The following is a 26,897-nucleotide window of genomic DNA, read 5'->3' on the forward strand; positions in this document are numbered from 1 at the left end:
CAGAATCAGAACAAACACACTTGCAGTATATATATATCCCACAGATACTTCACTTCAACTTTGTGCCCACTTCTGATTCACTACAAATAATAGCGAATATTACTGATATTCAAAAGATTATAATCTTACCTAATTGCTTTAAATTCAGGCAAAATAATTTTTGGATGGGCAAGCCTTTCAATCCTTTCAGAACATGGAACTGTAACGGAACTGACATCCCATATAACTGAAGGCCGGCCACAACTATACACGTAAAGTGTTCTGAAATTTGAAAAGGATGCTAAGCATTCAAAAATTTTAAAACAAACTCTTGAAACTATAAAAATTCTCAATTCTAAATTCACTGAAATATGTAATTATGAAAAAATTGCTAAAAATACAAATTAATTTGTTTTAGTTTCATTACATATTAATTAACAATTATAAACCATACTACCATCCTAGCTGATTTTTTCAAACTAGTGCCACAATGGATGAATAATTTTCAATTTGTGTAAACTATTATTTATTATATGATTGCACAACATGATTAATAATAACAATTATCCTTTTAACAATTATCCTCACACCCTTCTAGCCAATGGCTGTCCCAGGAATGTCTCCTCAACAGAGAAATAAATTGATAATAATAATAATTTCAACAACAATTTTATATAGGACATAAAAATAATAAAAAAAAGTTCATGTAAACATAGGTCTGATTTTGCCTTGTTTCTGAGTTACTGCCACTTTTGTGTTCCTGCAAATATCTGCTTACGTTTACAGGAAATGCTGAAAATGACCAATCTCAAATGATAAGCCTGCAAATGCCTCATCATAGACCTCCTCACCCACTCAAAAGTTCTCTTCTGGTGACGACAGGTCTACCACCACCTGAAATATGTTTTTTAAATGAATCAGTTTCTGCAAGGCATTCACGTATTCTCTGAACGGTCTTATTTGGCACATGATGATTAGGGAAGTTTTCTGCATACAGACATCTTGCCTCAGCTACATTGCATCTAGCAAGTCCATACACAAGATGCATGTCTGCTATCTCTTGATTTGAATAAGCCTCCATTATCACAGCATGTTAATACTCATAATAACGCGCCTCCGTAGCCAGGTGGGAAGGAGCAGCAGTGCATAGCACACGCTTCTTGATTAGACCGGGGTTCGAGCCCGTCACCACCAAATACGGCAAAATGCGGAAAGGTCAGGGAATGACCACTGCATATCCCGGAGCAATATGGCCTTAGCTGCTAATGCTCCTAAAAAACGAAAACAACAACAACAACAACTCATAATAACTGCAATGGAATACCCCAACTGTGTATGACTGAAACTTTATTAACATAAATTAAAATAGAATAATAAAATAAGACAGGATAAAATTTTGTTCTAAAAATAAAATACACTGACAAATTAACTGTAGAGTTAAAAACTGTATTAACTGTAGAGGCAAAAGAATAAAATGACAGATAAAATTAAAATATATGAAATATTACAAATTAAAATCAATAAAAGTGATAAAACAACCATAGCTTTCAAAGGCGACCACCTCCTTTATCAACAGTAAGACTTGACTGTCACAGCACATTTTTAAATAACATCAGCAGGATCATGGTCATCCAGTCCAAGAATTACAGTTTCAAAGAGGGAATGAATACAGACTCCCCTATCTCTATTCATGATATTATGTTCTGAAGAACAAATCCACAAGCTCTCAAGTCATTTCCGATTCCAATCCCTATGCAAACGATCAATGATGACGATCCCTATGCAAACGATCAATGATTTCTCTAGGTGATCAATGATCACCTAGAGAAATTGGGTGGTTCTCCTCCTAGAAGTGTCCAACCATAGCAGATTAATCTGCGGTCTTCAGTGAACTAATATGTTCCCCCATACTATCTTTAAACCTGCATTCTGTCTCTCCAACATAGCACTCTCCAGCAGTCCGGACAGCTGATGTCACATATAGCCCCACTTGTACCCTCAATAGGTACAGAATCTTTTACCTTTGACACGGCTGTATGCAATCCCCATCCTGGCAGCTGCACACAGCATGTCTGACAGGTGCGTAATATTCTAGAGATCTGCTCTGTCAAGCCCAGATGGTAGGGAATGTATACAGTAGCAGTGGGTGAGAATGCCTCCCTTGGCCCATCTTCAGTTCCTCGAATATGTTTGTCCAAGATCTTCTGGGGGTAGCCGCATTTTTGGAGATCTGTTATGACACGTTTAATTTCCTTCATTCTATCCTCGGAGATGCTGCAGTGGGACCCAGCCCTATCCAATAGGGTCCTAATTACACTATTGTTATGATTGGCTTGTGCCATTGTGATGCATGTATTGGCCCTAGTACAATGGTTTTTACCGTTGTACTAGGGCCACTCTCGTTTTTACTGGGCCATCCCTACAAATCAACACATCGCCTTTGAATGCTACAGTTGTTTTGTCACTTTTATTGCTTTTAATTTGGAATATTTCATATATTTTAATTTTAGTTATCATTTTATTGCTTTTAACTCTACAGTTATCAGTGTATTTTATTTTCACAATATTTTATTCTGTCTTATTTTATTATTATTCTGTTTTAATTTATGTTAATAAAGTTTCCGTCATATATGGTTGGTATATTCCATTGCAGTTATTATGAGTCAGAACTTTCCCAACCCTAGAGGCCTATTCAAGAATTAGTTGTTGTTTATGGCCATTTTGTGTTATGGTGCATCTGAGAATTTTAAAGATCAAGTGTTTGTGAAGATGGGTAGAGACAGCATTTTAGATTTACTCATCGGTGCAAAGAATTTGGTCTTACTCCCTGTGGATTTCATGTTACATTGCTCTTTGAGGATGGTCATTATTTTGTGCTGTGAAGTTGCACTAGAATAAGGTGTTGAATATCTGGATTAGAAAAACTACATGGCAGTTTGAACTATGTTAGGGGACGCAAGGATATGTTATTCAATAGTTTAAGCAGATGTTTGGCCCCTACACACTTTTTACTCACTACAAGGGTGGTGCTAGCCAAAGCAGCTTGAATTTCAGATGTCCATAGACAGAGGAAAGTCAATAAGTTTGCTAGATTAATGGAAGATGCCGCTGCCGAGCATAATAATACTGGAAATGAGAATTCCGGTTGCAATTTCATATGCAATCTGAGCAATAAATGCTTAACTAAGGAACAAGATGATGTGTTGCATTTAGGCATAAAGTTTGTGTTGGTTTCTTGAAACCCTACAATAGCAGTAATAGCTATGGGTATTGAAAAAAGCAGTGAGGAAGTTACCGGCCACCATAGCTAATGAAATATCCACTAGAAATTTGGTGGTTTTGAGCCTGGCCTGTGCAGCTCCTTCTAATCTCACCACAATCCAGAGGAAAGCTCTTAGGGAGTTAAGACAGGATGATAGCATCGTTGTTTTACCTGTAAACAAAAGGAAGCCAACTGCGATCTTCAACGAAGTAGATTACCATCACAAGCATTGGAACTATTAAACAATAGGACAGCTTATTAGATGACCCATAGGAATCCCTTGGTAGGATTAGAACGACACATCAACAAAATCCTGCAGGGTTGGCTGGGAACATCTCAGGGGACACCTATTTGACACTTCATGCTGGTTGCCTAGATTTTATAGCCTACTAAAAATTCATAAGGCAGGAATTCCAGTTAGGCCAATTGTATCATTTGTGGATAGTCCTACACATGCACTGTCCAGATTTCTAACCAAACTGATATCTCCTATTGTTGAATGTTCAGACTTTACCATCAAAGACAGTAGAGACTGCACAATTTATACATGCTCAAGTAACTGAAGATTGTGAGGCGGTGGTGTCATTTGATGTGGTGTCCTTATTTACATGCATACCCATCAAGCATAGTGTGAAGTATGTAAGTATGGCATTGGAGAGGGATGGCACCTTAAGGGAAAGGACGTCCTTGAATATGGAAGATAATTGTAGCTGTGTCAAATTACGTCTTTCTATTACTACCATGTTATATCAAGATACTATGTATAAGCAGGTTTACAGCGCAGCTATGGGCTCTCCAATCAGTGCTATTGTTGTCAACATAGCCGTGGAAGAGCTGTAGTTGAGAATTTTTGACGGGTCTGTTCCACCTCCGCCCCTCCCCACACACACGTGCATGGAACACTATGATGATGATACATTCACCGTTGTACAAAGGGGAGGAGAGGATGTTCTTAACTTCCTCAATACTTGCCTCCTTTATCAACAAGTAAACCTTGACTGTCACAGCACATCGATAAAAAAAACAGCAGGATCATGGCTCACAGCATGTGTTACTGTATGAGCATGGAAATTATCCTTCACATGTGCATGAAGACTGGAAATGGCTTGGGAGCGTGCAAGGCAGAACCATTCATACTGTCCAAGAATTACGGTTTCAAATAGGGGATGAATATGTTCTGAGGGGATGTATTATGTTCTGAAGAACAAATCTGAAAGCTCTCGAGCCATTTCTGGTTCCAATAGCTATGCGAACGATCAACGATGATGGCATCGCCTGGAGAAATTTGTTGGTTCTCCTCCCAGAAGTGTTCAGCATAGCTGATTTCCCATAGTCTGCAGTCTTGATTGTGCTATTATGGGGTTATATACAACATTTGATGTATATAACCTCATGTTTGATGTATATAAACTCCATTTATACCCTCAAAAGGTACAGAATATTTTACCTTTGACATGACAGTGCAATCTCAGCAATAGGCTCAAAGCAGTAAGAATGACAAATTTGACGTCGATGAAGGGTTAGAGGGTATGATGTCAAAATTTGCAGATGATGTAAAGATTGATAGAGTAGTTAATGATCACCGACAAGCAGAGCTTCTTCAGAGTGACCTATATAGAATTCAGGATTGGTCAGAAAAGTTGTAGTTTTGCTTTAATCTGGCAAAGTGCAAGGTCTTACAGCAACTCCAAAATAACTTTTCAAAATAACTCCAAAATAAATGGCTGCTGCTCATTTCAATAGAAGCAGTGCAAGAATCACTTTCACCTCTGCCAGCGGCTACTGTTAATCTATTAGTCCGTGTATCCCCCAAGCTAGCAGTTCTCCGACCCACCTAACTCTGCCTCGATAGCATCAGCAAATATTTTTGCAACTTGGGTTGTGTTAGAGTTACTAAAGCAAAAACAGGTGCATGTATATTTGTTTATACATTAATGCTATAGTAAACAAATGACAAATCTGAAGTACTGGTTAAGTCAACTAATTAAGATATGGGAAACATAGTGTCATTCACACATAACCGATGCAGATTTTGAATATGGTGAATACAAAGAGTACAAGAAGGTCAGACAGGAAAAAAGGGAGAAGTGATATTCTTGGTTAAGAAGCACAAAATCTAAGGCAGTGCACCCAGATGTTATTGGTGGCCACTGCAGCGTTCAATCAGTTTGGTGTGACATAAGCACCAGAACAATTAAAATGAGAGTAGCAGTGGTGTGTTATAGGTTTAATGACTGCAATGGGTGTACAGACAAATGAAGTGGGCCAGTAAATCAGATTGTCTTATAATGGGAGATTTTAATTTTCCAGATATTGACTGGGACTTGTGGGTTGGTTAACTCACACAGCAGCAGAAATTTTCTGGATTTACTGGATGACATTTTAACAGCAGCAAATTAGAAAGGAAACAAAAGGAAGCAATGCTCTTGATCTGATTATCAGAAGTTATTCATAATGTAATAAGAATACCCAGAAAAATGAACAACTAGGTTGCAGTGATCATAATATATGTGAGATATACTTAAAGATATATTTACTATTAAGGAGAAGAGGATTTTACTTTCATAAACTAAAGTGGTCTTAGGTAGTTTTTAAATTCCTTTCAGTTGGACCAACTGAAAGTGTAGCTTTATATTCCTATTTACGGTACTTATAGTTAAAATAACTTAGATAGAGATTTTGTAGGTATTACTTAGTATCGGAAAGGGTATCAAATCCACGTGTTTACCGTTCATAAACGGCCGCCATTGCTACGTGAAAATTAATCAGTAAAATCTATTAATCTTGTCGAACTTCATTGGCAATTAAATTGTAATTTTAACTATACATATAACCACTTAGGTTACGGAACATAAATAATTAGTAAAAATAAATAATTAATACATAACTTGATACAGAAGTTATATAAAGGGATTTCGCAGATAACACTCGTTACTGAAGCGCGATACAGCATATCCGGAATTCGATAGCATTAGCTTTGTATAGTATAGTGCATAATATAATATTGTCAATTAATCAGTACATCTATTAATCTTGTTAAACTTCATTGTCAATTAAATTGTACTTTTAACTATATATATATAACGACTTAGAGTACAAACGTAACAAATAATTAATACATACTTGATACGGAAGTTATATAAAGGGAACTCGTAGATAACACTCGATACCGAAAAATAAATATAGCGTTATAACTGTGTTAAGATACAAGTTTAAGGTTTTAATTTTGTTCTGAAATTGTAATTTTATTGACATTTAAATCGAAATCATGACTCTGACCACAGCAGCAAAGCAAAAGGCTCAAGCTAATGGGAGTGCTGTGACTCAGGGGAGAACTGAGGGGGGCGGTTGCCCCCTGAATCACGGCCTTTTAAGATGCACTGTTTGCTTGATGTTTGTGGATCAATCGGGTACGGGACATGATACTGCCATGGGGGATGTCTTTGTGTGTGCACGATGCAAGGAGTGCAAGGAAATTAGGCGACAACTCGGCGTTGTTATGGGCCTATATGAGACCTTGAAGGACAGGGTGGATGCCCTCGAAGGAAATAAATTGAGGGGCCCATCAAGCTCTCAGCTGCCCACATCAACACCAGAGCTTGGACTTGGTCATCTTGCAACACAGAGGCAGCCCCCAAGGCAGAATGCGCTGGTCCAACAGGAACTAGTAGTTGTTGGTGACTCAATTGTCAGGGAAACGGGGAACATGCTTTGTAAAAAGGATAGGTGGAACAGGACCAGGGTATGTCTGACAGGGGCAAAGGTTGATGACGTTGTAGAGCAGATATCATCTTTTAAGGGCACAAAAGGTGATATAGTTGTACACGTTGGCACTAATGATATTAAGAGTAGGAGACCAGCGGAATTACTTAACAAGTACAGGTCACTGTTGAAAAAAAGCCGTGAAGTAGGGTTGAATTTGAAAGTGTCTGCAATTCTGCCCAGACACGATAGGAGGGAGTATATGATGAGAGCCTTGTCGATCAATTCGGCCCTGGAAAGATTGTGCAAGGCTGAAGGGGTAGAATTTTTTTCAGCCTGGACTGTACTTGTTAACAGGAGAGATTGCTTCTACAGGGATGGGAACACACTTAAATAGAAAGGGTGCAAGAATATTTGCTGATGCTATCGAGGCAGTGTTAGGTGGGTCGGAAAACTGCTAGCTTGGGGGGAGACAAAGACTAATGGATTAACAGTAGCCACGGGCAGAGGTGAAAGAGATTCTTGCACTGCTTCTATTGGAATGAGCAGAAGCCTGAAAAACAAGATGCAGGATATTTCAGAGACTGCTGGAAGTCACTGCGGTACAAGTAAACACATGGGTTGTGTTAGGGTAGCTAAGAATAGAAACAGGTGCATGTATACTTGCGTGTACACTAATGCTAGGAGTTTAGTAAATAAATTTGATGAATTTGAGGTATTACTCAAAACATCAAAGGCAGATATTGTTGGGATATCAGAGACGTGGTGTCACACAGATATAAGGAATGCAGAACTGGAATTTGGGGAGTACAACGTCTACAGAAAGGATAGACAGGATAGGAAGGGAGGAGGGGTTATGCTATTAGTTAAAAAACACATAAAATCCAAGGAAGTGAAGCCAGTTGACATCGCTGGACAGTGCAGTGTTGAGTCAGTTTGGTGTGACATAAGCATAGGTAAATCAAAATTGAGAGTAGGAGTGTGCTATAGGCCTAATGACTCTGATGAGTATAATAAGATACTGTACAGGGAAATAGAATGGGCCAGTAAATCAGAGAGTCTTATAATGGGGGATTTTAATTTCCCAGATATTGACTGGAATTTGTGGGTTGGTCACTCACACACTAGCAAGGCTTTTGTGGATTTATTGGATGATTGTTTTCTACACCAGCATGTTCGGGAGGCAACTAGAGGGAGTAATACTCTTGATCTGATTATCAGTAGTGATTCTTCATGCATTAGGAATCTGCAGATAAATGAACCACTGGGTGGCAGTGATCACAGTGTGCTGAAGTGGGATTTACTCAAGGAGGTAACTACCATCAGAGGTAAAGGGAAGGGTTTTTGCTTTCGTAAAGGCGACTATGATGGTCTGAGACAGTATTTAAATTCTATACAGTGGGACCAACTGATGATGTTACCAACAGCAAATTCAAAATGGGAAGCATTCAAGGAACTAATCTTGGAAGCTACCAGGCTTTACATACCAACCAAGAAATATTGTTCAAGGTTCAGGCCTAAATGGTTGTCAGATGAACTAATGAGACATATGGCAGAGAAGAAAAATGCATGGGATACATACAAATTAATGGGTGACGTGGAAGCCTATGATAGATATAAGTTGGTCTGTAACCAAGTCACAAAGGAGATTAGGCAGGCAAAGGCAGATTATGAGAAATCCTTGGCAAAGGATGCAAAGAAAAACAGAAAAGAGTTCTTTACCTATTTAAACTCAAGAAGGAAAGGGATGAATCAGATTGGTCCACTGGATGTTGATGGTTCAACAGTTGAGGATCCAGCTCAGGTGGCTAACAATCTAAACGAGTATTTTGCATCTACATTCACACATGAGGAGTTATTCAGGAAGGGGAATGTCGTAGGTGAAGTAAACATTGGCAGTGAGCTAGATGATTTTCTAATAACTGAGAGGAAAGTGGAGGAGAAATTGTTGAGGATAAACATAAAAAAGGCACCCGGGGTGGATGGGATCTATCCAGTTATATTAAAGGAGGCAGCAAAGGAAGTAAGCAAACCCCTAGCCATAATTATGAGAGCTTCTTTGGACTCAGGGGAGGTACCCATGGACTGGAGATGTGCAAATGTAACCCCAATTCACAAAGGAGGATCAAAGGCTGACACAAGTAATTATAGACCTGTTAGTTTAACTTCGGTTCCAGGAAAATTAATGGAGGCACTGGTTAAAGAAGCACTGCAGGATCATCTGGACAAGAATTCAGTTATAGCTCAGACACAGCATGGGTTTGTTAAGGGCAGGTCTTGTCTGACCAATTTGATTGGATACTATGATGTAGTCACAAAAGAACTGGATGCAGGGAATAACTTTGATATTATATATTTGGATCTTAGAAAGGCTTTTGATACTGTTGCGCATGGAAGACTGCTGCACAAATTGGAGAAGTGTGGCATTCGAGGCAAATTGCTGCTATGGATAAAGGGATGGTTGAGTGGCAGAAGACAGAGAGTGGTAATCAATGGACACTGCTCAACGTGGACTAATGTTATTAGTGGAGTTCCTCAGGGTTCAGTGTTGGGTCCATTGTTGTTTTCTGTATTTATAAATGATATTGATGATGGTGTATCAGGCTTAATGTCCAAGTTTGCAGACGATACAAAGGTTGGCAGGGTTGTTAAGGACACTACTGATACTATGCTGCTACAACAGGATCTGGAAAGGTTGAGCAGATGGGCTGAGAGGTGGCAAATGAAGTTTAACATTGACAAATGTAAAGTACTACATATGGGAAACAGTAACCCCAGATCAACGTATCAACTCTGTGGTACTACGCTGACAGTGGTAGAGAATGAAAAAGACCTGGGGGTAATTGTGCAGGCAGATATGAAGTTCTCTGAGCAGTGCAGACGAGCTGCAAGAGTAGCTCATGGTGTCTTGTCAATGATATACAGGAATTTTTCTAGCAGGGACAGGGATGTGATTATTCCCTTGTATAAGGCATTGGTCAGGCCACACCTTGAGTACTGTATACAGGTCTGGAGGCCTCATTTCAAGAAGGATGTAGAGCTGCTGGAACGAGTACAGAGAAGGGCAACAAGATTAGTGAATGGAACAAAGGGTTGCTCTTACGAAGAAAGGCTTAAGTTTTGCAAATTACAGAGCCTGGAGACTAGGCATCGCCGAGGTGATCTGATAGAGGTGTACAAGGCTTTGAATGGCTTGAGCATGCTCAATGCCGATGGAATTCTTCCTCTTGCTCAGAATAATCACCTGAGAGGGCATAAATTCAAATTGAGGAAGGACGGATGTCGGATAGATGTGCGGAAATTCGCCTTTAGCCAGCGGGCAGTTGGTTTGTGGAATAGACTTCCATCGCTTGTTGTTGAAGTTGATAGCCTAAACAAATTTAAGGCTCAGCTGGACAGGTATTTCGAACGAATTGAGGGGTGAAATGGGAGTAGTGGTTGTTTTTTTTTTTTTTTTTTGGCTGATGCTGAATAAGCTTGCTTTCTTGCATCATATGCCTCTACTAATGCTAATGCTAACTGATGTTACCAACAACAAATTCTAAGTAGGAAGTATTCAAGAAAGTAATCATAGAAACTACTAAGCTTTTTATACTGACTAACAGATGTAATCAAAGTTTAGACCTAAATGGATGCCAGAACTAATGAGATTAGTGGCAGAGAATAAAAAATGGGATGATTATAAATTTGTAGGGGTTATGGAATTCTACAGCAAGTAAAAAATAGCCAGTAATTATGTAAATAAAGGGGTTATGAATGCTAAGCCAGATTATGAGCATTCCTCGACAAATAATGAAAAGAAATTAGCAAAGAATCCTTTGCTTGTGTTAACACCAGAAGAAATGTATTGAAAAACATTGTCCCACTATATATGAATGGCATAACTACTGTTGTAGGTTTCCAACTAGGAGCTCAATGATTTTGTTTTAACTGAGAAGAAAGTGGAAGAGAAATTATTGAAGCTAAAAGTATATAAGGCACCTAGGCTGATGGATCTCTCCAATTATATTCATAGAAGAAGCATAAGAGGTAAGGAAAACCTTGGCCGTAATTATAGGAGAATCCTAGGATTTAGGGGAGATTCCTGTAGATTGGAGGTGTGCAAATGTGTCTTTATTCACAAAGGAGGAGGAATCAAAGGACAATGTGATTAATTATAGACCTATAAGTTTGACTTCTGTTATAGGGAAAATAGAGCTGGTGGTTAAAGAAGCACTGCAGGATCATCCTAACAGGAATGGAATCATACGGAAATCACAGCATGGGTTTGTTAAGGAAAGATCCTGTCTGCCCAATCTGATTAGATGCTATGATGCAGCAATAAAGGAACTAGACACAAATAGATTGACAGTAGCCACTGGCAGAGGTGAAAGAGATTCTTGCACTGCTTCTATTAGAATGAGCAGAAGCCTGAAAAACAAGATGCATGGTATTTCAGAGCCTGCTGTGAGCCATCGCGGTATAAGTAAACACATGGGTTGTGTTAGGGTAGCTAAGAATAGAAACAGGTGTAGGTATACTTGCGTGTACACCAATGCTAGGAGTTTAGTAAATAAATTTGATGAATTTGAGGTATTGCTCAAAACATCAAAGGCAGATATTGTTGGTATATCAGAGACGTGGTGTCACACAGATATAAGGGATGCAGAACTGCAATTTGGGGAGTACAACGTCTACAGAAAGGATAGACAGGATAGGAAGGGGGGACGGGTTATGCTATTAGTTAAGAAACACATAAAAACCAAGGAAGTGAAGCCAGTCGACATCGTCGGACAGTGCAGTGTTGAGTCAGTTTGGTGTGACAATTGGGAGATCAAAATTGAGAGTAGGAGTGTGCTATAGGCCTAATGACTCTGATGAGTATAATAAGGAACTGTACAGGGAAATAGAGTGGGACAGTAAATCAGAGAGTCTTATAATGGGAGATTTTAATTTCCCAGATATTGACTGGAATTTGGGGGCTGGTTACTCACACACTAGCAGGCTTTTGTGGATTTATTGGATGATTGTTTTCTACATCAGCATGTTCGGGAGGCAACTAGAGGGAGTAATACTCTTGATTTGATTATCAGCAGTGATTCTTCATGCATTAAGAATCTGCAGATAAATGAACCACTAGGTGGCAGTGATCACAGTGTGCTGAAGTGGGATTTACTCAAAGAGGTAACTACCATTAGGGGTAAAGGGAAGGGTTATTGCTTCCGTAAAGGCGACTACGATTGACTGAGACAGTATTTAAATTCTATACAGTGGGACCAACTGATGATGTTACCAACAGCAAATTCAAAATGGGAATCATTCAAAGAACTTATCTTGGAAGCTACTAGGCTTTACATACCAACTAAGAAATATTGTTCAAGGTTTAGGCCAAAATGGATGTCAGATGAACTAATGAAGCATATGGCAGAGAAGAAAAATGCATGGGATACTTACAAATTAACACATGACACAGAAGCCTATGATAGACACAAGTTGATATGCAACCACGTTACAAAGGAGGTTAGGCAGGTGAAGGCAGATTACGAGAAATCCTTGGCAAGGGATGCAAAGAAAAACAGCAAAGAGTTCTTTACTTATGTAAACTCTAGAAGGAAGGGGATGAATCAGATTGGTCCACTTGATATTGATGGGTCAACTGTTGATGATCCTGCTCAGGTAGCTAACAAACTAAATGAATATTTTGCATCGACATTCACACATGAGGAGTTATTCAGCAAGGGGAATGCCAGAGGTGTATTCAACTCTAGCAGTAAGCTACAGAATCTTGAAATAACTGGGAGTAAAGTGGAGGAGAAACTGTTGAAGATAAACACAAGAAAGGCACCCGGGGTGGATGGGATCTATCCAGTTATATTAAAGGAGGCAGCAAAGGAAGTAAGCAAACCCTTAGCCATAATTATGAGAGCTTCCTTGGACTCAGGGGAGGTACCCATAGACTGGAAATGTGCAAATGTGACCCCAATTCACAAAGGAGGATCAAAGGCTGACACAAGTAATTATAGACCTGTGAGCTTAACTTCTGTTCCAGGAAAATTAATGGAGGCACTGGTTAAAGAAGCACTGCAGGATCATTTAGACAAGACTTCAGTTATAGCTCAGACACAGCATGGTTTTGTTAAGGGGAAGTCTTGCCTGACTAACTTGATTGGATACTATGATGCAGTCACAAAAGAACTGGATGCAGGGAATAACTTTGATATTATATACTTGGATCTTAGAAAGGCTTTTGATACTGTTGCACATGGAAGACTGCTACACAAATTGGAGCAGTGTGACATTGGAGGCAAATTGCTGCTATGGATAAAGGGGTGGTTGAGGGGGAGAAGACAGAGAGTGGTAATCAATGGACACTGCTCATCGTGGACTAATGTTATTAGTGGAGTCCCTCAGGGCTCAGTGTTGGGTCCATTATTGTTTTCTGTATTTATAAATGATATTGATGATGGTATATCAAGCTTAATGTCCAAGTTTGCAGATGATACAAAGGTTGGCAGGGTTGTCAAGGACACTACTGACACTATGCTGCTGCAACAGGATCTGGAAAGGTTGAGCAGATGGGCTGAGAGGTGGCAAATGAAGTTTAACATTGACAAATGTAAAGTACTACACATGGGAAACAGCAACCCCAGAGCAACGTATGAACTCTGTGGTACTACACTGACAGTGCTAGAGAATGAAAGGGACTTGGGGGTGGTTGTGCAGGCAGATATGAAGTTCTCTGAGCAGTGCAGACGGGCTGCAAGAGTAGCTCATGGAGTATTGTCAATGATATACAGGAATTTTTCCAGCAGGGATAAGGAGGTGATTATTCCATTGTATAAGGCAATGGTCAGGCCACACCTAGAGTACTGTATACAGGTCTGGAGGCCTCATTTCAAGAAGGATGTAGAGCTGCTGGAATGAGTACAGAGAAGGGCAACAAGATTAGTGAATGGAACAAAGGGGTGCTCTTACGAAGAAAGGCTTAAGTTTTGCAAATTACAGTGTCTGGAGACTAGGCACCAGCGAGGTGATCTGATAGAGGTGTATAAAGCCTTGAATGGTTTAAGCATGCTCAATGCTGATGGGATTCTTCCTCTAGCTCAGAAAAATCACCTGAGAGGGCATAAATTCAAATTGAGGAAAGACAGATGTAGGATAGACGTGCGGAAATTTGCCTTTAGCCAGCGGGTGGTTGGTTGGTGGAACAGACTTCCATCCCTTGTGGTGGAGGTTGATAGCCTAAATAAGTTTAAGGCTCAGCTGGACAGGTATTTTGAACGAACAGAGGGGTGAAGTGGAAGTGGTTTTTTTTTTTTTTTTTTTTTGGCTGATGCTGCATAAGCTTGCTTTCTTGCATCAAATGCCTCTACTAATGCTAATGCTAATACTAATGCTAATATAGATTTCAGTACACTGAAACTTGACACTGTTCTACATAAAAGACTGCTATTAAAAAAAAAAAAACTGGAGCAGTGTGGCATTAAGGACAATTTGCTACTATGGATAAAGGGATGGTTAAGTGGTAGAAGACAGAGGGTGGTTATACATGGGCACCCTGGTTCTTGAACTACTGTTATTAGGGGAATTCTTCAAGATTCAGTACTGGGCCCCTTATTGTTTGCATTATTTATTTATGATACTGATGAAGGCACATCAAACTTATTGTCTAAGTTTGCAGATGATACAAAGGTTGGTAGGGTGGTTAATGACAGTAATCAAAGCCTACTATTGCAGCAAGTCCTAGATATATTATGCAGATGGGCTTGAGAAGTGGCAAATGAGGTTTAGCATTGGTAAATGCAAGGTACTGCATATGAGCAGTAGTAATCCCAGAGTAACATACCAATTAAGTGTGTATCATACTCTTCCAACATGAAGTTCACTAAGTGGTGCAGACAGGCTTCTAGAACAGCTCATGGAGTTCTGCCAATGAACTTTTCCACTAGGGACAAAGAAGTTATTAGCCCATTATATAATTAATGGCAATAGTTAGGCCACATCTTGAGTACTGCATATAGGTCTGGAAGTCTCATTTTAAGAATGATGCAGAAGAGATCAATCAGATTAGTCAAGAACACAATGAGATAGTCTTGCCACAAAAGATTTCACTTCTCTAATTTCAGCACGCGGAAACAGTGCACTTTGTGAGGCAACCTTATCAAAGCATTTAAAGCTTTATATGCATTGAGTAAACTTAATGATGATGGTATTCTAACTCTTTCTCAGACAACATTCACCAAGAGACAAACTGAAACTGAAAAAGAATGGCAGGACAGAGGTGTGTGTTAGTCTGCCATCTGTTAAACTGTAACCTGGTGTTGTGGAAGTGGACAATTTGAATAAAAATAAGGGAGAATTAGATGTTATTAGAGGGGATGGACGGTGTTTATTTATTTTTTTTGGCTGATACTCTACAAGCTTGCTTGCTTCCTTGCTTCATTTACCAATACTACCTAATAATAATAATGATACAAAAAGAAACATTCATATTTTATAAACACATAATGTATATATACCTAAAGGCACAAGATAAAACCATGTCTCTAGGGTTGATTTTGTTTGTTGTATTATTTCTTTACATTATAAAGAAAATTAAAAATCTTGACTTAAGCTTCTAATGTAACAAGAGAAGTCATCCTTCTATCTGAGATAATTTACACACATCGCTTATGCAGCTTGTTCTAGCTTTTCACCACAATACTACCACTTTGATCTTAGCCAAAAGGCCAAGAAGCCAACGAGAAATCCTTGGCAAAAGATGCTAAGAAAAACAGCAAGGATTTCTTTACTTATATAAACTCTAAAAGGAAGGAGATGAATCTGATCGGTCCACTTGACATTGATGGTTCGACTGTTGATGATCCTGCTCAGATAGCAAACAAACTGAATGAGTATTTTGCATCTACATTCACACGTGAGGAATTATTAAGGTTTGAAAATGGCAGAAGGTTATCAAATTGTAGCAGATACTTAATGATTTTGTAATAACCGAGAGCAAAGTGGAAGAGAAATTGTTGAAGTTAAACGTAAGAAAAGCACCTGGGGTGGATGGGATCTATCCAGTTATATTAAAGGAGACGGCAAAGCAACTAAGCAAATCCTTAGCCATAATTATGAGAGCATCCTTGGACTCAGGGGAGGTTCCCACGGACTGGCGATGTGCAAATGTATCCCCAATTCACAAAGAGGGATCGAAGGGTGACACGAGTAATTACAGACCAGTTAGTTTAACTTCTGTTCCAGGTAAAATAATGGAGTCGCTGGTTAAGGATGCATTGCAGGATCATCTAGACAAGACTGCAGCAATAATTCAGACACAGCATGGGTTTGTTAAGGGAAAGTCTTGTCTGACAAATTTGATAGGATATTATGATGTGGTTACAAAGGAACTGGATGCGAAAAATAATTTTGATATCATATATTTGGATTTCAGGAAAGCTTTTGACACTGTTGCGCATGGAAGACTATTGTACAAATTGGAGCAGAATGGTATTAAGGGTAAGTTGCTACAATGGATAAAAGGATGGTTAAGTGCTAGAAGACAGAGGGTGGTAATCAATGGGTGCTGCTCTTCTTGGACTAATGTTATTAGTGGAGTCCCGCAGGGTTCGGTGTTAGGTCCACTGTTGTTTTGTATATTTATCAATGATATTGATGAAGGTATATCAGGCTTAATGTCGAAGTTTGCAGATGATACAAAGGTTGGCAGGGTTGTTAATGACAGTAATGGCAGTGTGCTACTGCAACAGGATCTAGATAATTTGGGCAGATGGGCTAAGAAGTGGCAACTGAAGTTTAACCTTGACAAATGAAAAGTACTGCATATGGGTAGAAGTAACCCCAGAGAAACGTACCAACTGTGTGGTACTACACTTAAGGTGGTAGAAAATGAAAAAGACCTGGGAGTAATTGTGCAGGCAGATATGAAGTTTTCTGAGCAATGCAGACAGGCTGCCAGGGCAGGTCATGGGGTTTTGTCAATGATATATAGGAATTTTGCTAGCAGGGAAAAGGAGGTGATTATCCCTTTGTATAAGGCAATGGTCAGGCCACGGCTTGAGTACTGCGTACAGGTCTGGAGGCCTCATTTTAGGAAGGATGCAGATTTACTTGAGCGTGTACAGAGAAGGGCAACAAGATTGGTGAGGGGAATGAAGGGATCCTCTTACCAAGAGAGGCTTAAGTTCTGCAAATTGCAGTGGCTGGAGACTAGGCACCTGCGCAGTGATCTGATTGAGGTATATAAGGCCTTGAATGGGTTGAGCACGCTGAATTCTGATGGGATCCTTCCACTTGTTCAGATTACGAATCTAAGGGGGCATAAATTCAAATTAAGAAAAGACAGATGTAGAATAGATGTGCGGAAATTTTCCTTTAGCCAGCGGGTGGTTAATTGCTGGAATAAACTTCCATCTGTCGTTGTGGAAGTTGATAGGTTGAATAAATTTAAGGAGGAACTGGACAGGCATTTGGAGGGAATGGTGTGATTTTTTTTTTCTTCTTTTTTTCTTTTGGCTGATGCTGCATAAGCTCATACATTTGCTTTCTTGCATCACATGCCACTTACTAATACTACTACCTGATCAAATATCTTCACTACTGGATATTTTTTTTAAATTTGATTTCTGTATATTGTATAGAATCTAAAATACTTAAGAGATGAAAATCTCAATCTATCTCCCTTTTCTTAATTATAATAATAAACATGAGAGTTACCTCAATATCCAAATAGGAGATCTTTTTTAAATTTCCAGGATAAAATCAGATAAATTATCTGATTTTATCTCGGAAATTGAAAAAAGATCTCCTATTTGGATATTGAGGTAACTCTCATATTTATTATTGTATCTTGTATAGCAAAATTTTTGAGATAGCCATCTAACCAGCAGATAAATAAAACAAACAAATAAATGCTTCGAAAACATTCCTACAATCCACTCACATGTTCAGTAAAAAAAAAAAAAAAGTCAGAATCAGCAATCAATTTCAAATTGTACAGTCTGAATTTACACATTTTCAATTACACTAAAGTTGAATTTTTGAATTAATACTCAAATAAATGCATAAAAGTATTTGTTTATAAATAAAATGTGTGCCCAAATCAACAAACTGTAAGCAAAGTACAATAGAAGTTGTTTGAACAAATAATGGTTCTTGTAACATATTCACTGTTGCATGATGCATGTACATGTCAATGCTGTTTTTCTTCTATTGTATAAAAAAAACATTTGACTTTAAGAATTATTTTATTTTGGTTTGCCAGATAAAAAACTAGATATTTTCATCAAGCAGGCCTCACCAGCAACTGCTTAATTCATACACTGTGTAAAGGAAACACACAGAAGTATCTACCCCATGATTTTTGTAGTTGATGTGTGAAGAACAGACCATACATCTTAACTTTCAATGATATTCATCACAATAAACTTTCAGTGCAACAATGCTAATAATCTTAATGTCACCCTGTGAACTCCATAAATTACCAAAACAAACCATTTCATTTGCTGCCATATCTTTTCTTCATTTCTTCAAACTGCTGTTTGAACAACTTGCTCAATTACTAGTTATATCATTTATAGTACATGTTAAATACTGTATTTTCTGAATGATAAGGCATGGCAGAGCATAAGGTGTACCCAGATTTCAGAACTTTTTTTTAGTTTTTAGCAGTTTTCTTCATTTAGTATACATCTTAAAATGGACATGCAAACATTCCCACTGAGCAAATGGTTATACTGTCCATCACCAGCAAGGCGCCTCTGTAGCCAGGTGGGCAGGAGCAGCAGTGCGTAGTACACGCTTCTTGATTAGACCGGGGTTCGAGCCCGTGACCACCAAATACGGAAGATGCAGAAAGGTCAGGGAATGACCACCGCATATCCCCGGAGCAATATGGCCTTAGTTGCTAATGCTCCTAAAAACCAAATAACAACAACATCACCAGCAACTGCTTCACTATGTAAAATAAAATATGTGCTCCTACTTGTTGCAGAACTTATTCTCATATTTAATACTTCAGTCAGTTTCATTGTACCAAAACAGGTCATACAAATCTGCTAAATGGCCAGTTAGTATAATACATTCAGTTTTTGTAAGAATGAGCAATTTTGTCATTACTGAATGCTACAATATTCCCAGTCACTGTGTACTGTTGACCAAGGTATTTTGTCACAGCTAGTGCATCTGACCAGGCACATAGAAGGAAAACAGGCTGATAACAGTATGTTGACTGAGAAACAAACAATCTCAGATTTTCAAGCAAATGGTAGAAAAGCTGATAGTATTTGTAAACTCTTCTTTACCTTTTCCCTTGTTCCCCCAAGAGTTGGCATTTCTTCTTTTTATTATTATTTTTTTTTTTTTTTCAGAAAAATTATATATAACCAACTATATATATATTGGCAGTTACCAATAATATAAGCTGATTATAAAGAGGTTACATAAAGCTTGGAATCAACATAAGCCAATTTTATTATAAAACTTTTTTTTTTCATTTAGTTTAATTTAACTTTTCTTTTTGTTGCTGATCTGTGTTGCCCAAATGAATTATAATTATGTCATTAAGCTTACAAGAGTGCACACAGTTTAATGGGACATAAGCACTGGGAAAAAAAACAAAAAATGAGACTAACAGCATGTTATAGGCCTAATGACTGTGATGAGTATAAAAAACAACTGTACAGACATACAGAGTGGACAGTAAATCAAAATGTCTTACAAAGGGGGAATTTTAACTTTCCAGATGCTGACCCTGAGTCAGTCACACAGTAGCAAGACTTCTGTAGATTTATTGGATAATTGTTTCTACAGCAGCAGCAGCATGTTAGAGAGGCAACAAGAGAAAGCAATACTCAATCTGATTATCAGAAGTGACCCCTTCATGCATTAAGAATCTGCAGATAAAAGACCATCTAGGTGGCAATGATCACAGTGTATTTATGTGGGATTTACTTAAAGTTGAAACCACTGTCAAGGGCAAAGGGAATGGCTTTTGTAAACGTGACTACAACAGTTTCAGACAGTTTTAAATTCTGTGTAGTGCAGCCAACTGATGAGAGTTATCAACAGCAAATTATAAATGGAATGCATTCAGGAATATAATTATAGAAGCTACTATGCTTTTTATACCAACTAAGAGATACTGTTTAAGGCTTAGACCAAAATGGATGTCAGATGAGCTGATGAGACTTGTGGCTAAGAAGAAAAATGCATGGGATGCATATAAATTATAAGGTGATAGATATGCCTACAGCAGATATAAATTGTCTGCAATCAAGTCCCAAAGGAGCTTAGGAAAGCTAAGACAGATTACAAGTCTCTGTCAAAGAATGCAAAGAAAAGTAGCAGAGATTTCTTTACATACATACTAACTAGACAGAAGGGGATTAATCACATCGGTCCACTAGATATGAATGGTTTAGTTGCTGTTGATTCATCAACCTAGTCATGTTGCTGAAATACTGAATAGGTATTTTCAAAATGTCTTACAATGAGGGACTAACTTTCCAGATACTGACTGGACCCTGATGGTTGGTCACTCACACAGTAGCAAGACATTTGTGGATTTATATTTAAATCCACAATAGGGATGCTAGAAGTGTATCAAATTCTAACAGGAAGGTGAATGATTTTGTGATAACTGAGAGGAAACCAGAAAAGAAAAGCCGACCGGGCTAGCCGAGTGGGTAAAGTACCTGCCCGGCAACCCAAAGGTCGCGGGTTCGATTCCCGCCTCGGGCTTGGATCAAAGTACTGCAAAAACCTTGGGAGGTGCAATATGGCCACAGAAGCCGATGCGCCAACAACTACCAAATCAAAATCAAAAAAAAAAAAACCAGAAAAGAAATTGTGAAGCCAAATGTAAAATGTTAGTTGATGTATGCAGTGCATTGCATTTCAGGAGCATCCGATTTTTTTATTAAATTAATTCAATTTTTGTTTTCTTTTTCTGTGATTAACCAAAGTGAAAACTAAATATGGCTAACCCCTTATCAATTAATTAAGATTATAACATTAGAGAACACTTAATATAGTTTTACATTCTCTGAACTTAGCTTTTCAATTTAATTACAACTGTATAAGGCACCTCCGTAGCCAGGTGGGCAGGAGCGGCAGTGCGTAGCACACGCTTCTTGATTAGACTGGGGTTCGAGCCCATGACCACCAAATACGGAGGATGCGGAAAGGTCAGGGAATGACCACCGCATATCCCCAGAGCAATATGGCCTTAGTTTCTAATGCTCCTAAAAACCAAATAACAAACAGACAACTGTATAATATTTATTATTCTTCTTCCATATACTTTTAAGTCTCTTTTGTCTCTGTATATATGTATCTCTTCACAAGCAACATCTCGTTCATGAGTCATGCATAACCATACACGTGATGCATGCACAGACTGTCTAAAGCTAACAATAATGCACTGAAACTATATTTAATATATAAATTTTTTTTTTTCCATACATCACGGAAAAATAAACAAATAATTTATGGATTTCTATTTTCCAGATTTTAATGAAATTTGGTTTGGCTTCACAAGTATTTTAACAAGCTCAAATACAAAATTTCATGAAATTCAGCCACAGGAAGTCCCCCTGTTACATGCAGATGGACAGACAGGATGAAGACAATAGGGGCTTAACACATACATAGGCGTGAGCCTAAAAAGCACCTGTGGTGGATGGAATCAATCCAAGGCTTCAACAAAAGAGTTAAGTAAACCTTTAGCCACAATTAAGAGCATCTTTAGTTTTACCAGTGGTACTTCAGACTGGAGATGTGAAAATGTATACCCAATTAACAAAGAGGAAATCAAAGGATGGCATGAGTAATTGCAGACAACTTAGTTTGATTTCTTTATTGGGGAAAATAATGGAGTCACTGGGTGATAACATTAATGAAGGAACATCTACACAAGAATGCTATTAACTGCAGTCAGAGCATGGATTTGCTAAGGGACATTCTTGTCTGAACAATCTGATTGGATACTTTGACACAGTAACAATGGAATTGGATGAAAAAAATAGTTTTGGCATCATATACTTAGATTTCAGAAAAGTTTTTGATAGTGCTGTACATACTACTATACAAACTGGAGTGATGCAGCATTAAGGGAAAGTTACTACTATGGAAAAAGGAACGACCGAGTGGGAAGACAGACTGGTTATCAATGGGCACTGCACTTCTTGGACTAATGTTATTAGCGGAATCCCACAGGGTTCAGTCATTAACTACTCTGCCAACCTTCGTATCATCTGCAAACTTGGACATGATATACCTTCATCAGTATCATTGATAAATACAGAAAACAACAATGGGCCCAACACCAAACCCTGGCTGACTCCCATAATAACATTAGTCCATGACAAGTGGTGTCTGCTGATTACCATTCTCGGTCTCCTCCAACTCAGCCATCCCTTTATCCACAGCAGCAACTTGCCTTGCCTTTAATGCCATACTGCTCCAATTTGTACTTTTATGTCTGTACTCAGCAAAGTCCTGGAACAACTTCTTAGACAGAGGCTTGAGTTACATTACACCGCAGCAAATTTAACAACAGAGAAACAATTCCGATTCAAACCGGGGAAATCCACTCTGGATGCACTAGAATGTATCATGAATGCCGCGTCAAACCGCCAACAAAAGTACCTTCTTCTCATCTCTGTGGACTTTGCGGGGGCGTTCGATGCCCTCTGGTGACAGAGCATCCTCGCAAAACTAAGAGCTGCCAACCTGCCAACAAACCTATATGGATGCATTCAGAGCTACCTGAACAATAGGAGGGTTTTAGTGCAGGCTCCCTACTGCAAGGTTGAGCGCTCAGTACACAGGGGCTGCCCCCCTCAGGGCTCTGTACTGGGTCCCCTCCTATGGAACTACATGCTGGATGAGTTCCTCTTCCTGGAACTGAGGGGTGTACACGTGCTCGCATATGCAGATGACCTCTCCCTAATCCTCTCTGCTGATTCAAGAGCACAACTGGAAATGCTTGCCAACTCAGCACTTTCTACACTAAGAGAGTGGACTGAAACTCGTCATCTTAATATCTCTGCCACCAAAACCCAATCTATCCTACTAAAGGGATATCTAACTCCTACCAGACCACCGCAGATAAAAATCTACAACAGAACGATCAAGTTGGCCACAGAAGTACCTAGGAGTGATCCTGAACCGAAATTTATCATTTACACCCCACTTAAAATACATCCAGAAGAAAATGAAAAACTACGCTACCATGCTTGCCAGGATTACCTGCCGTGACTGGGGGCTGAAAAGAAGAACACTAGCAACACTTTACAAAGCAGCCATCATCCCTGCGATTGTGCAACACCGTATCTACTCATGCGCTGCAAGTACTCACTGGCACCCTCCCCTTGATCTTGAAGTGATTCACCTAGGCATGTTACAGCAGCTTGAACACGTAAATCCAACTACCTTCCAGGATCACACTACAGACCCAACTTCAAATCGGACAGTGGAGAAGAAAAGACTCCAGATCTATTTGCGATCAATATGGCAGCAACGCTGGACGACCTCCACAAAAGGGGAAGTCACGTGGAAGTTCCTCCCCGATCTACAGCAAATATACCCACAGTATCCAGCATTGCTTTGCCCTGGATTGTACAGCACGTATCTCCTAACAGGACATGAAGCGATCCGCCACAAATTACACCTTCTCAGACTCGAAAACAACTCAATGTGTGCATGTGGCTCTGTGGAGACCTGGGAACACCAGATGCATGACTGCAAACTTTATGAAGATCTTCGTGCTGAATTAATCATGCAAGTACACCTTAATCCCAAAAACTGGGAACACTACTTACTGGAAGATGAAGCCTCATATATAACATTCACCAAATTTGCCCAGAACCTGTATGCCAGACGATTGACCATTCCTCTGCCTGCAAACCTCGAATAGACATGTCAAACAAAGCTTCTCGGAGACACCCAACCAGACGTCAGGTTTGACTGCCTGATCCATCATGCAGGACAAAACTGGAACTTTTCCGAGAAGTGATAAAACTCCACTTCCCAGAACAATGACTACCGGATGGGACAACAGTCCCATGAGTGACTCCCAAACTATGACATTTTGCACAACCTACTCAGCCAAACCAACATTGGATTGCCTCTGCTGGGCCTCAAGTTTTTCTAGATGGTGCAGACCTGACCCTGCGGTCTGGTTAGCTCCCACCCATGCACACAGGCCACATTGGTGACCTGAGCCAGCTCCCTTGTCTGGCTCACTATCTCACCTCTTCCTGGCAGGGAGGGAAGGGGCAGTTTGCTATCCCTCCCCTCCCTGCCACCCTATTTCTTCCCTCTGGTGGGGCATGGGCATGCTCCACTGTAAACTGGAGTTGCCTTCCCTTTCGGCTCCATATTTCTGTCTATCTCCCCCCAGTCTTCAGCTTTCACCCCACTCTATCTGACAGCAATGTGAACACGCCCCACACAATCTAAAGTCACCAATCTAAATTAATTTCACTGAACATTTTGGACTTCTCCTAGCGCTTCTTGCGACACGCTTTTTTTTTTTTTTTTTTTTTTTAGGTCCTAGTCACTGAAATCTGAGGAAATTAGGTGGCAGGACCTGCCAGAGTGAACTATATACTAGTGGGTACCTGGTCTGCCTCCACGGGGCAAAACCCCTGGTGCCATTTGACCCTAAACACACTTTACCATCATGGGCCCAGTGGCTAATAGGCCAGAAGAACAATGGTACACGACATTACACACCACAAGATCCACACACTTAAATCTCTGGCCTTTATAGCATACTGTATCACATGACAATGAAAACTACACGGAGATGGGGGGAACTCCTGGTGCTGTTTGACTCTAAACACACTTTACACTTACCTTTGTAAATTATAAGTCGTCATGATATAATTGCTGACCGCATTGCAGTGTTTATGTACATACACCTACATATACAGAACAGCCGAGCGGTCCATTGCGTACACTGTATTTGAAATAGCATAGCACTGCTGCATATAAAAGCTTACATTATTGAAGAATTTTTTTAAGATAAAGGAAGTGGTGTATATACAGTACATATATTAATTTATAAAAGTATGTATACTCATAGTATACATACTTTTATTATGGGCATACATACTTTTCTATACTCATAGTAAAAGTGCAAATACTCAAATTTGAGTATTTTCACTTTTTCTGGAGGGGAGATATGAAATTTATGAAATATTTTAAGGGGGCACAAGGAAGAAAAGTTTGGGGATTATTGTTGCAGTTCCTTTAGGTGTAATGCAAGGTTTAAATTTTAGTTTGATTATTATCAACTATTTTCACCTAGAATTACTTAATAAAAGTTTTTGTTAAGACAGTATTTTCAATGTAGGCCTTTCTTATGATCTGAGTTTTCCATGTTGTGCACTGCCTTCAGTGAAAACTTTGATACTATTTCTTGAAGTTACAGTAGAAGATGCAGTATGAAGTTCAGCAGTAATCAAATGCTGTATTGAACAGATATATTTCAACTTTATTAAATGATTGACCATATGAACTAAGACTTATGAAAGAAGGAAACACTAAATAAACCAGTGGTTTCAAAGTGGGTGCTGCGGCACCCTAGGGTGCCACTTACTCTTTATAGGGGTGCTAAGACATCAAATTTAGCATCGGCTTACATCATGGCCATCGCTACAAAAGGTCGTTGATTTTCATGCAACAACTGTGTAAATTAGAAGTCGTCATGATATAATTGCTGACCGCATTGCAGTGTTTATGTACATACACCTACATATACAGAACAGCCGAGTGGTCCATTGCGTACACTGTATTTGAAACAGCATAGCACTGCTGCAAATGCTCATACTCGCTAGCGGACCTTAGTTCTTAGCTTGCATTCCTCCTTTGGTGTATCAGTGTGCCTAGTTGTGCATATAGTCGAGCATCTTTTGCACGTTAAAGTTTTAGTTAATATTTCTACTTCGAGTACTTTAAAACAACTGGCCACAGTCCGTGGCCAACTTTATTTTAAAACAATGTTGGCCACAGTCCGTGGCCAACTTTATTTTAAAACAATGTTTTAAAATAAAGTTGTTTTAATAATAAAGTTGCCACAACTGGCAACTTTATTATTAAAAAGAGAAAAAATCAAGATAGTAATGAACATTTGAATCAAGAAATAGTGTCATACAACGAAGATACTTCACAGAGCAGCAGAAAAACTGAAGTAAGCACAAGTTCAACTATAAAAAAGAAAAAAACTCTTATGTATCAAGACAGTTACTTAGAAATGGGATTTACATGGTGTGGTACCTGGTCTTGGCGCATTTTAGCCTTAGTTGCTAATGCGCCGATAAAATCCAAACCAAACCAAACATGGTGTGGTGATAGTTTTGCACCTAATCCTATGTGTATTGTTTGTGGAGTAATATTCGCAAATGATGCTATGAATCCAAGCAAATTATCGCGACATTTCACTACAAAACATAGTAACCTTTCTAATCAGACACAAGAATACTTCAAAAGATTATTAAAATTGCAAGAGAAACAAAGTTACAGTTTTATAAAAAAATTTTAAGTTGCCAAGCGAGCACAAGAAGCCAGTTATTTAGTAGCAGAAATAATAGCCAAAGAAATGAAACCACATACAATTGCAGAGAAACTAATTCTCTCCACCTGTGCAGTAATTTGTAAAACAATGTTTGGGATAGAAGAAGAATTAAAGAAAATTCCTTTGTCTGATGATATGATTTGCAGATGTATTTGTGATATGTCAGATAATATTGAAAAATTTGTTTCTTCTAGAATTAAAGAATCTCCTATATTTGCATTACAAGTAGACAAATCTACAGATATTGTAGGTAAAGCCCAACTACTGGCATTTGTTCTTATTATTGAAAATGATAAAATAATAGAACAATTTTTACGTTGCAAAGAATTAGAATGAACCACGACAGGTAAAGATGCTTTTAACATTTTGAATGAATATTTAAAATCTATA

The 26,897-nt window shown here is 38.9% G+C and overlaps 1 protein-coding gene across 1 annotated transcript in view; it reads right to left on the reverse strand.

Moving 5' to 3' along the window:
- Theg (Testicular haploid expressed gene) overlaps positions 1 to 26,897 on the reverse strand; it is a 151,608-nt gene that overhangs the window by 87,454 nt on the left and 37,257 nt on the right. The window contains exon 3 of the mRNA XM_090384967.1: positions 130 to 261. Within this exon, the coding sequence (XP_090241093.1) occupies positions 130 to 261 (132 nt within the window). The remainder of the gene's footprint in view (positions 1 to 129; positions 262 to 26,897) is intronic.

The sequence above is a fragment of the Mastigoproctus giganteus genome, chromosome 11 (genome assembly GCF_048544385.1).
Source record: "Mastigoproctus giganteus isolate SK-2022 chromosome 11, ASM4854438v1, whole genome shotgun sequence".
NCBI lineage: Eukaryota > Metazoa > Arthropoda > Arachnida > Uropygi > Thelyphonidae > Mastigoproctus > Mastigoproctus giganteus.